The sequence below is a fragment of the Mauremys reevesii genome, linkage group 18 (genome assembly GCF_016161935.1).
Source record: "Mauremys reevesii isolate NIE-2019 linkage group 18, ASM1616193v1, whole genome shotgun sequence".
Lineage (NCBI taxonomy): Eukaryota > Metazoa > Chordata > Testudines > Geoemydidae > Mauremys > Mauremys reevesii.
Window position 1 is genome coordinate 932274 of NC_052640.1, and position 12608 is coordinate 944881.

Consider the following 12608-nt stretch of genomic DNA (forward strand, 5'->3'; position numbering starts at 1 on the left):
ATGGGGCCATGCCGATTACGGGCAGCAAGCACAGGTGTCTGCCCAGTGCTCCCTTTGTCGTGTTTGCCTTTTGATGCCATCTCAGATTAATTGGTGCCTAGCGCCAATGTAAATCTTCCTGTGGCTGCAGGCGAGTCTTAATGGGTCTCACGTTCGCCTGCACACAATCGCTGCACACAAGTATGTAATTAAGTGCCTTGAACAGCACTTTGGGACATTTGATTCTGTAGAGAAACTCCATGGAAATGTAGGCTGTTGTCTGCAGTGGTTCACCCTGCGGTTTCTCTCATTGTTCTGTGTGGTGTGCGACTGAATGGGAGAATCAAACCAGGGAGGAAAGCTGCTGCTGGACTACCAGCCTTTCCTGGGCAGGCATAGGGACTGGCTTGTGGGAAGCTAGGGTGATGCCTCGGCAATGCACTTCAGCTCTCCAGGCCTTTCCAGTTAACCTCTCGCTTTCCTTCTATCCACAGGAGCTGTCAGAGCATGACCAGTCTGTTCAGCAGCACCATGGGCCCTGCTAAGGACGGAACATCCTCTCTTCCCAGGAGGCAGAGCACCTTCTCCAAATCCCCACTACGTGCGCTCTACGACCTCTTGATAGGGCCCATGGAAGGGGTAAGTGCCTTGGTACAGGCAAAAGTTGCAGAGTCCAACTTACCAGAACTTTCTGGGGCCTGGAACGGAAGAGGCTAGATAACTTATGGCCTGGGAACGAAGCACAGAACCTTCCGCCGGTGGGTGCCTGGTTCCAGCGTGGGGCAGCTGGGTGACTGGATAGCTCAGGGAGTTGGTTATATGGAGCATTGCTGGATTGAATCCAGGAGAGGAATAGCGACTGCAAGTACTTCCCATGGGAGGCTGTTCAGTGGACCCGACATGAAATGAATTTCATAAAGAGTGAACTCTCTTCTCACCCCCAAGGAGATCCCTCTAGGACGGGGATCTCAGGGAGTGCCACATTCGTGGGGAAGCTTGCCCTGGTAATGCCTATGCTATATCCATTCTTAGGATAAAGAGTGCTTCAGTGTCCTAGGCTCTCAGTCCAGGACCATTCATTGTTCCCTCCTCCTGTGACAGAACCCAAACCCTGCCGGCGTATCTGTTCCCTCATACAGCCTCTGCCCAGCCTCTTCTCTGTGCTTTCCACTGCCTGGGGCTGCTAGTGCAGCTGCATTAATGCATTCACTTACCCCAGGCTGGGGCACTGTCTGAAATGCTGAGGGTGGGGGTTTGTGCCTGCGGGTTTCCATGTAGGATTCCCACGTGTTTGACTCATCTTGGTCTGTGCTGGTGTGTCTTGGGCCATGGGCATGGCCTGCCCTTGGGTGCAGAGTGAAACATTTTTCTTGACCCACCAGAAGAGGGGCTGGGCGAGGAGGTGGGATCTGGAAAAGGGGGCAGTCTGGCTACAGGGTGATCTGTAGAATGCAGTAGCTGCAGGTTGAAATCATCCCTGGCTCCCTCAGTGGGTAGCATCAAGAGCTCAGGCCTGCTTGGCAGGAAGGTCCCCACGCCCCTTTCTAAGGATGCTGATAAGCGTGACATCCGCTGAGCTCTGACTGACTGACCATCCTGTGCAGAGCACTCCCAGGCAGCTTGTTTCCAGGGGGCAGGAGAGGGGCTGACTATTACTGTCTTCTTAGGTTCCTCAGCTTTCCCCCATGTTGTGTTTTTACCAGAGAGCCTCTCCAGGGCTCTTGATGTTTTTACTGCCCATCTCTGAGCCTGTGAATTTCTCCTGCATCTTTTCAGAGACAGGGTGCTCTGTGGCAGGGTGTTCCATGCAGCAGGTATGGGATGTGTGGAGTGTCTCATGCAGAGGGGTTGGTTGCATGCTGGATGTGTGATGGGGTGTTCCAGGTATCAGTTAATCACATGCAGAGAATCGGAAAGGTGCCACATGAAGCGTAGTGCCACGGTGGTCATACGCAGGAGCACATCACACGGAGTGGATGTAATGAGATGTCACACCATTGGTATGGAATGGAATTCTACCAGACTAACCCGATCTCTGCCTGAACTCAGGTGAGGAATCCGGGGGCTGGGATTCTAATCCCAGCTCTACCAGCAACTTGCTGAGTGACCAGGGGCAAGTCACGTCCCCTCTCTGGGCTCCTGGTTTCCATCCCTTTTCAAACTCTGAAGAGGCTCGAGTTAGTGATAGACGAGAATCGACACCCGAGGTTAAAGGCGGAACATGTAGCAAGCAGGCCAAGGGTAAAAGAAGGTTGAAATAAAGAAGCCTTTTGCTAGTCACTCCCTGACCTCTTTGCATGTGTGCGGGATCTTTGCTCTCCCCTCACCTGCTTGTTGTCTATTTGCCTTTAAGCTCTTTGGGGCAGGGCTCATGCTTTATTCTGCGTTTGTATCACACCCATCCTGATGGGTAGGTCGAGGTGCTGCCTCAAACATAAATGACAGTCTGCGTAGTGAGGATGTTCCCTTACCCCTCTCCTGGGCCGTGCAGGTGGATAGCCACTGTTGGCAGAGCCCTGGAGTACGCCACCGTGGAATTGCTGACTGCTAGCCAGTCGCTGCTGTTAACTCCTGCTTGTCAGCCCACTGACCTTGTACTTTCCAGGACTGACTCTAAGGTTGCTCCCCAGCCTTTCTGCAACTCTCCTTTCTGATGCTCCTCCTGCACCCTCATTAGATCCCCCAGAATTCCCTTCCTCAAGGCTGAGAGAGGCCAAAGGTGATTCCTTTCCCCTAACCCCAGCCCAAACCTGGCTGTCCCCGCCCTGCCATCTCAATCTCAGCTCTGTCCTTCCGAGAAACAGGTGACCAGAACTGCAGACAGCATTCTAACTAGAGGCTTACTGAGGCCATACTAGCTTGTCCTGATTTACACTCCACACCTATTGCAAAGCCATGCAAGTTATACCACCACGGGGTAGTTCTCATTTCCTTTTATGCTGTTAAACAACATGCTGACAGAATCAGTGAATCCCCAGAGCCTGCATTCTCCAGTGCACTGCCATGTGAAGGGTGTTTTCACCCCAGGTTTCCTTAGGCTTCTGTATATCGAATGGTGTGAGTCTGAGTAGACCCGAAAGCCTCGTCGTCCTCTCCATTCCCCACCCATCCCGCAATGCTGTGTTACAACAAGAGCCTGGCATAGCCAGTAAGAAAGTGCTAGCCAGGGCCCTAGGCACAGGCCGTGAGGAGATGCTGCTGGGATGTGCTCCCTGCTGGGCACAGGTTGGGTTGCTGGCTGTGCTGGAGCTCAGACAGGATATTGCTGTCACTCTGGTGGTTTGGGGCACATGGAGGTGTGAGGTTTCTGGGCACTCTTGTCAGGCTGATCTTGAGTGTACAATGCAGGGAGAGCAGTTGGTGCTGGTGAGCAAGGGGGAGAACAGGAGACAGCTGACAAGTAGAATCACACCATATGGTCTCATTGCTACAGCCACATGCTGTTAAAGGGCCCAACCAATCTGGGGTGCTTGGGAGCAGCACCGTGTGCGAGAGACCTGCTGGGAATGCGGAGTGTGGACAAGGCATAGGAGAGAAATCTCTCAAGAAGAGGACATGCACACACCACTGCTGTAGACAGGGAGTGACTTCAAGTGCCTGCTGAGATGTTGCTGTGGGATGTTTTAGATGTTACAGAATCACAGTGACCTAAAGAGCTGAGAACAATTTCACAACAATGTCTCATCACAGAATCATAGAATCTCAGGGTTGGAAGGGACCTCAGGAGGTATCTAGTCCAACCCCCTGCTCAAAGCAGGATCAAACCCAACTAAATCATCCCAGCCAAGGCTTTGTCAAGCCTGACCTTAAAAACCTCCAAGGAAGGAGATTCCACCACCTCCCTAGGTAACCCATTCCAGTGCTTCACCACCCTCCTAGTGAAAAAGTTTTTCCTAATGTCCAACCTAAACCTCCCCCTCATCAGAGAGGAGAGGTCTGGGTTTATCTGCCAGCTGGAATTGTGCTGAAGCATCAGCAAAGTCTGCAGTGATTCTGCATAGTACACGATGGGGGCAGTAGCTGAGCGAGACAGACTGCACAAGCTTTGGGGGTTCGCTGCAGGAAGAGTTAGTGAGGGGCACGGTCATCTCACCTACATTCCTGACTTCTCTTGCAGGAGGGATTTAATTGGTTTATTTTTGTTACTCAGAGTAGTGACACCGCTTCCCTAAGAGATGCAGGGAGCCTGTGAATGTCAGAATCCCCTTTCCCCATTTTTCTTTTTCCTACAGGTCTTAATTCTCCCACTTTATATGAAAGCCAGAGAGCTGTGCTAGCTGGTACCCGGATTTCCCTGTGCAGCTGCTATGTGATCTGTCCACTAGGGGGCAGTGCTGCACTGTCAAAGTGAGCTGACCTGGGAAGCCAGCCGCAGGTTTCCTAGACAGAATATAGAATTGTGTGTTCAGCCTTTCAATAAAAATATTGAAAATAAAAATCTGAGATTATAAATCACAGACACTTCAAGACTAAAGAGATTAGCCCCTTTATGCAGTGCTCATAATTATTTGAACAACTGTCTTTGTTTAGCAGCTGTGATGTTGTTAAGGGCCTGGGTCAGAGAATCTGAAAAGCGGAATGGAATAATATTTTACCTTAGGCGTTACGCCGCTATTTGATTTAATTTTTGCTTAAGGGGAAAGCGCTGCCTGGGCGGCTTCCTTGAAACATGCTGTCCTTTGCTGTCAGGAAGGCAGCCACACTTGGACTGATCTTTAAGAAGTGCGTAGTGTAGTCGCGTACATCAGCCATCATGAAACATCTCATCAGCCCCAGTCTGAGCCTCACAGGAGCTGGAGCCGTTTGCACCTGCACAGTAGGCTACGAGGAGCAGCAGTGGGGGCCTGCTGAGTTTCCAGATCGCTGGGGTCACTGCTACCTGAACATCGACTCTGGGGTGGATTCTCTGGCTCTGCTGCACTCTGTTCAGCTAGAGGGTGCCAGCCCTGGGAACACCCACCCTCGCCTCGCCAACACTTCTCAGTTGCTGTGGTATCTGGGTGCTGCTCAGATGCTTGGGGCTGCCTCCAAGCTTCTGCTTTGCCCCTGGTTGAGATACTTGTGGTGAGGTGAGCGCAGACTCAGGTGTGATTAGGCAGGGGTGGGAAAGTGATTTCTGGCTAGTTGTCTGTGTGATGAACAGTAATGGTAAAAATTCTCCATGAGATTTCCCAAAACTCAAACAGCATTTCTGGGGAGCTGCCCAAGCAGCCAGCACTGCCACCATCAGGGCTTGTGGGAGGGTGTCAGTGGTTTGGTTCTAGGTGTCACCAGAGATTTCTCACTCTAGCTACTAACTCCCAGTGAGCTGTTTGACATCTAGAGACCAGGCTATCAGTTCATTGTGGTCAGCTGCTGATCCTTTGCAATTCAGGCACCTTAAAATGCGCTGTCCACTGGCATCTGTGATCCACAGGAAGTCCCTGTATCAAGTTGTATTTGATTATCAAAGTCATTTACTTTTCCTGTGATTCCGGTTACTCCAGTTTCCTCAGGGAGGTGTGGATCTGGTTGCATGGCAGCACGACAGAGAGAGAGGGAATGTCTGAACTGTGGATTTTTTTCTTTATACAGCTAGTTAGTAATTAATTAATAGCAAGCTTTACCAAATGCAAAGTGTTATATCATACCCAGAACTTCAGACCACCTGGTGTCTGAGATCCTCAAGCAGGTTCCAGTGTCACAAAGCAATAACTCAACAGGGAAAACACCGGGTCCAACTCTCCCTTCTTGAGTCTCTACGCAGACAAGATGAGGGTAATTTTTCAGACAAATGCTCTTTTCTAAAGGTAGGACAGCAGGGAGAACAGACACGTGATTGTGCTGGAGCACAATGCTGGCCGTCTGAGGAGAGAAACAATTCCCAGCCACCCCCAGGGAGTCTCTGGGATACAGGGTTATTTTAGAGAGAGTGGCTTTTTTGGCACATTGGTCCTGCCTGTACAAAGTGCTTCATAGCTGGAGGTGTAACTGCCATGAGCCTGGGCCCAGCGCCTGCCACTGTAAGCTCCCCCGTACTCCCGCACCAATGCATGAAACTCCTAGAGAACATGGCCAGGATTCTGTAGCCTGATCTATAGATTATGTACTAATTACATTGATTACTTAAGAATTCCAAGTTCTCACTTTGCAGGTTGGCAGGTATTTGTCCCAAGATCAGGCCCAGTATTATTCAAATTATTATGTGCACAGCAGCAACACTCTCTCTATAGGAGCGCTTCTGTATTTGCAAATAGTTTATTAATACATTTATCTCAGTCACAAACACCCCAACTTAGTAAGGTAGATAGAGATACTACAGAATGTACATCTGCACATCATATACTCTCACCATCTCCTGTAGAACAACCTGAAATGTCAGCCGTCATCTTCCACATCACCATCACCTCCCCTCTCATCATCAGTGGCCATTATTCTGGCACCTCCCGGGGCTACGTCTTTCTCCCTAGGCTGGGATGCAACTCTTGTAGTATGTTATGCTGATGCCACCATGTCTAATGCTCCTATGTTTAGTCATCTCCGGATGTTTACTCATGTTTCTGTGGTTGGCAGGTGTCACTATGGTCAATATCCCCCTTGCACACCTTATTTTCAGTTTCCCAAAACTCAGGGGTGACCATTAGATCATTTATCTGTGCCAAAATTCATGGGCCTCAAGCCTTATGCTAACTGCTGGAGGTAATGTCTCACAGGGTACAGACCTATAGATTCCTTGCATTACCACTGAATATAATGCAAACAGAATATAATGAAGGCAGAGCAGTGAATATAATGAAGGCAAGCTAGCCTGATGGGCTACAATTTGGAAGGCGGAACCTGCTTTCATGGAGGGGAGTAACGTTACTGGTGATGATTCTGGTGCAAGGCTCCTAACCTTTAGAGAGCTCTGAGAGGAGCCATTTGCTGGGCAGGTTTTCTGTGCTGGCTTCTGCGAGGGCCTGGAATAAGCTAAATCTGGGAGCTGCACTTTAGCTTTTGTCCAAAGGACTAGGGCTAGGCTGGCAGTGGATCTCTAACAGGATCTCCAGTGTTCTTGGCACCTGCTATCTCCCTCCAGCCTGAGGAGCATCACGGCTGGGCCCTGTGTTGTAATTTCATGGGACTGACTCGGAGTACCCTGTGGCTGCTGTCCCCGGGGTTAGGGGCTGCAGATAAAGCCTTGGAGAGCCTGCTGCCCAGCATTACAATAACTAATCCTATGGGGGATGGACAGAGGTGGCAGACCATGTATGCATCACCTCAGCAAATGGCAGCTCCGTCTCTGCCCAGATATCCAATCCTGTTACCGGCAGCACCTCACTGGTGTCCATAGCGCAGTGACTGCTAAGAAGAGGGACCACCCAGACCTGCAGCTTGTCAGCATTTTAGCGGCTGACCCCACTGCCGGTGCCCAATGGTTCAGTCATACTCCCAGCAGTTCATCAGCCACCAAGGCAAACAATTACGTGGCCTTTACAGCCACCATCCTGTGCTGGGGCCTGGAACCCCATGGCTGCCAGTGGTGTTCATGTGCTTGGCCTGATGCAGAGCACGGGATCCCATGCTTTGCTGTTCAAACCTTTGCCTCCATTGCTTTCATTGAACAGCTTCTTTTTGTTTAAACTCGCCCCTGAAAATAGCTCTTGGAGGAATGTGAAATGCAAATGAGCCTCATAATTTTATTTGTTTCCCTAACACACATGCAGCTATCATGAAAAAATATTAAACCCTGGGGGTTTCCCATACAAATGGAAAATTCTGCTAGGCACATGTCACAATGGCTTAGATAGTCTCATTATGTTGCCTGCAGCTAAAGCTCCTGGAGCAGTAAGTCAAACGGAATATATAAAAAAAAAAATTCTGGAAAACAACAACCCCCTGGTGGGAAGCTACTGCTTGTCAACTTGGTCTCTGCAGAGAGAGGCAAGATTGAGCAGAGGCTGGTAAATTTAGCTGCAGAGCACGCAGGCTGGTTCACCACAGGCAGTGTGCAGGGGGAGGCCTCCCTCAAGGAGCCGTTGGTGCTTGTAAACAATATGTCAGAATGGAGAGGACATTTTTCTCAGGAAGGCTCCTGAGGCAGCTGGATGTCAGAGTGACTGACCCTGTATCTTTGTCTCTAGTCGGTGGAGCAGGGTGAGCTATAGAGCTGCAAGGAGGGCAGGAAAAACAGCACGAGGTCAGTGACTATTTTTAACTCCTCTTAAAAGAAAATCTTTCTTTTCCTTCTGCCGTTTTATTCCCATTTCACATGGGAAAGTTTCTTTCTCTCTCTCTCTAACCGCCTACCTGTGTGTCTAGCCTGCCTCCGTTGTGGCTTACCCTTCCTTAGCTGTTGCTTTGCCTCCAGCAGTGGGTGGCGGCCAGAGGGAATTTAAGACCCTTATTAATGTTGCTCGGTTTTTGCTGTGGTCTGTGAGCTAAGCTTAGAGAATCCCACAGGAGATTCCTGTTACTCTTCAAGTCATCAGTGAAGTGAGATCAGTGGGTCTCAATCTGAAGTACAGTTATCAGCATTAAAAACTGCTGCATGTCATGACTTGAAATCTCTGCTCAGAGGCTCAGGCCTGGGATGGGGGAGCTGTGGGTCAGGACAGAGGTGTATCATCCGAGCTGTTTGTGGAGGACTCGGCAAAAGCAATAAAATGCACCAAGTCCATCTGTCCTAATGTACGCACATCCAGTGCTTTCCCTCCAGGCTCCCTGGTTACTCAGCACATGCAGGCCCAGTCATTGCGTGCTGCTTTCAAACCCCTTTTTATTCAAAGGGGTTTGTTTTTTCATTTGACAAGTCAGGCCATGAACTGTTCAGAAAGGGGAAAGAGACACTTCCAGAAAGGAGATCCTGCAGCCTCCCGTTCAGTGGGAATGGGAGAATGAAATTGTCTCTAAATCAAGGAATCTAAAAAGGGGCAAAGTAGGTCAGTCATTTGAGAGAGAGGCAGAATGTGAGTGTTATTCCTCCCAAGAACAATGTATCTGTCTGGAGCCAGAGGGGTTCTCTAGGTTATTACCTACACAATACAAGTCAAAATGTTTGAGAAAGCCATGTCCAGTGCTGCTTGTGCGGGAGCCAGGATTTTCATTAGGAAGAGGTACATGTTTGGGGAGCTTGGAGTGTAATTCAGAATTCCACTCAGAATGGAGTGGGGCAGTTTTATCTTCATTTGCTGAGCAGCATGAGTAGCTGTCTTTTTCCTGTCAAAACAGATGTTCGCTATGTCTGATGGCAGCTAAAACGGTGTCACTCAAAAGAAATTATAGTCCTGAGTGCTGAGCCCTGGTCTCCATCCTGCCAGTGAATCCTGAACACCTGGCTCACGCTTGGGGAAGAACAAGAGGTCTCAAGGGAAATACAGCAACACACGTTGAACTGGTTAATTCCAAAATCAGGTCAAGTTGAAGCTAAAGTCCCATCTGGGCATGTGCTAAAGGCCTCAAGTTTAAATGAAATGTTGATTTAAAGGCCCATACTAAACCTGCTGCTCTAACATTGAGGCATCTGTTTGCTCAGCAAATTGTTGTCCGTTCTGTGGTTGAGATCAGTTTTGCTGCTTTTAGTTTGTGTGGTGTAGATGCTGTTTCAGTGCTTCCTGTTCTAAGCTGTATGTGATCTACAGAGCTGCTCACTTTGGGGTGCTGTTTCTGGTCTTCTTCAATAGAACATGATGAAACGGATTAAAATGGAATTAATTCACTTTTACATCCTTAAATAGGACCAGAGGCAGCAGCTACTGAATGTGCCCTTTGTGTCTTGGTCTGTTTTGGTGTCCCTGGCCTCTGTTTGCCAGAAGCTGGGAATGAGCAAGAGGGGCTGGATCACTTGAGGATTCCCTGTTCTGTTCAATCCCTCTGGGGCACCTGGCTCTGGCCACTGTCGGAAGACACGATCCTGGGCTAGATGGACCTTTGGTCTGACCCAATAGGGCCATTCTTATGTTTGATGACAACCTGTCTGTCTCTTTCCATTTAAACCTTCTGGAGACTAGAGGAGGGGATACTAACAGCAAGCAGATAAATGTGCTGAGTCCATACTCGGTGGGGGAGAGAAAGTTGTCTTCCTAACATCCTAGTGCGGATGAGTAGAGCTAATGAATTAACAGCCACGTATAACTGGGCGCCTTGTCCAGATTCTTGGCACCCTGAGGACCTGGGTTCATTGGAAACAGTAACTGAGGTGGCGCCTGCCCTCACTGATTTTTCAGGGCTGGATTCTAAGCCAGTATTGAAAAGCTTTGCCCAGTTTTGTGGAGAAGGGCAAAGTGCCTGTCTGACATTTTTAGCAGTGCTTGGGTTTGTAACTTACTGTTTCAACATCTGCTAAGCATGCAATTGCAGAATCTCTGGGTGGGAGTCCCACTGCTGGTGCATTTGGTAGTGTCATTTCTTTGTGCTATCAGAATGAGGAGTGTTGAGTATCTTGACAACGGTCATGTGGACGTGAGGCCTGGGATTTATTTTACCCATCCACCCCCACTCCTGGGGGTGATTGATTTTACAATTCTTTATAGGAAGGTTCTCAAAATAAAGCTATTTAAAAATGCAGACCATTGTGACTCTTGCATGGGGCAGTGTCAGTCACCGTCCGGCTGAGGAATAATATAAATGATGAAACCTGCAGCACACAGGTCACAAATGTGAGGACTGAGGCTAAGGGAACATACAGAATGCAACAGAGAGGATGTGCAGGAAATGAACAAGGATGAGCACCACAGCCTCTGGGCAGCGAGGGGAATGAGAAACAGAGAATTCCCATTACATGCAGTGCCCTCTCCAGTTGCCGCATGCAGGCGGCAAGCAGAAGTTTTACTGAGCTGAAGTACTAATGAGCAGCTGTAAAATATTGCTGATGCCCACCTGCTGCTCTCTAGTGAACTGAAATTTTCATCAAAATTTCAAATTTTGACAGCAAAAGAATTCTTTCCGGAACATGTTTATGCAAAACCTTTCCATTTTTGACCAGCTGTCTCAATGCCACTCTCTCCTGTGCATCTAGATCCCTCCTACACTCTCCCACCCCCACTCTCTCATCCAAAGTGCTTCACAAACTCCAGTGGTGCAGCACAAAAGAACATGTTCTTTCTGTGTGGAGAGTGTCACTATGCCTCAGTGGGTCACAGCTGAAGATGCCACATTTCCAGGGTGGGTTGTTTTTTTTTTACCTTCTCCCATGGGGAGGGACTGCTCTCAGTCTTAGTTTGTGGAAAATTATAGGCACAAGATGGAGTCCAGGGTCACATGAGCAGGTCACATGGCCTTGCATGCTTTGATGACTCATAGGAGCAGCCATTACCCCTATTTTGGCTAAAGTGTCCACAGGAAGGCTCACCAGGCTGGGACAAGCTCTATGGCCCACTGTGTTCTGTAATGGGCCATCAGTTTGAATGATCCATTCAGAATGTGCTGGCTAGACTGGATGTAAATTACCTTGTGGGTGTTACCCCAGGAGCAAACACATTTGAAATACTGGTACATAGTCAGTATTCGTAACTTTAGATACAAAGATGATACATGCATACAAACATGATAATCATACTCAGCAAATCATAATTTTTCCATTGACATCTGACAGTGGTATACTTTGTAAAAGATTTGTTGCAATTGTCTAACAGTGGCAATATTAATGATATAAATGGTCATGTTCCTTTCATACAGCATCACATGGGGCCAATGTCTGTGGAAGTGGGAGGGGCGGTTAGTCATTTTATGCATAGCAAGAGAGGAGATTAGCAACTTTCAAAGAACCAAATCCAGATTATGCAATGTTGTTCTAGCCATATTGGTCCCAAGATATTAACGAGACGAGGTGGGAGAGGTAATATTTTTATTGGACCAACTTCTGGACCAAGTCCAGATTAGTGAGCCAGCAAATAGTTTCAGACGTAGCTTAGGAGACTAGTGATGAGGCAGAGACCAAGTGTGAGCCTTTGCATCCTCCAGTGAATAGGAAGGTTTGAATTTAAGTGGGAATGGTAGTTGTAATATGACAAGGCTGGAGATTGACTAACTTTCCTAAAGCTGCTTGTGCCTACCGAGATCTTTGCAGCAAAGATGTAGAACCCAGTCCAGTGCATCTAGCTAGAGATCTTCTGTTCATGAATGAATTGTTAATCAGTGCAAACATGCCAGGGTGATAGGTGTTGCATCCGAGGTCAAATGTGCTCTGCTGAATAGCAGTTTTAAAACATGTTTCAGGTTTGCTGATTCTGGGAGCTAGAAAGCCTGACACTTACAGCAGGGTCTGAGCATGGAGTGTTTCTTTGGCTGTATAGGCAAGGGGACTGAGCTGCCTGTGTGTCTTTCCTCTTCAGGGTCTGATGCATTCCAGTGGTCCAGTCGGCCGCCATCGCCAGCTGATACTAGTTCTAGAGGGAGAACTGTACCTTATCCCCTTCGCACTCCTGAAAGGAAGTTCCTCGAATGAGTACCTCTACGAGCGCTTCAGCCTCATCGCAGTACCATCCATCCAGTCACTGAACCCCAACTCCAAGGTACCGCTCCAGCCCCACGCTCCCAATGCTCCTGCTGTGAGGTGTGAGACATGCAGGGGCCCCATCCATGCCATGTGAGAGCTGAAGCCGCTCCATGCTGTAAAGGCTCACCCTGCAAGGGCCCCAGACTGAACCACAGGGATTATTGTCTCTTCCAGC

The 12608-nt window shown here is 48.8% G+C and overlaps 1 protein-coding gene across 6 annotated transcripts in view; it reads left to right on the forward strand.

Annotated features, from left to right (window-relative positions):
* Window positions 1–12608, forward strand: part of TTC28 (tetratricopeptide repeat domain 28) — a 445830-nt gene that overhangs the window by 408697 nt on the left and 24525 nt on the right. For all 6 annotated transcript variants that reach the window (XM_039504811.1, XM_039504812.1, XM_039504814.1 and 3 more), the window contains 2 exons: window positions 474–618; window positions 12270–12449. In XM_039504811.1, the coding sequence (XP_039360745.1) occupies window positions 474–618; window positions 12270–12449 (325 nt within the window). The remainder of the gene's footprint in view (window positions 1–473; window positions 619–12269; window positions 12450–12608) is intronic.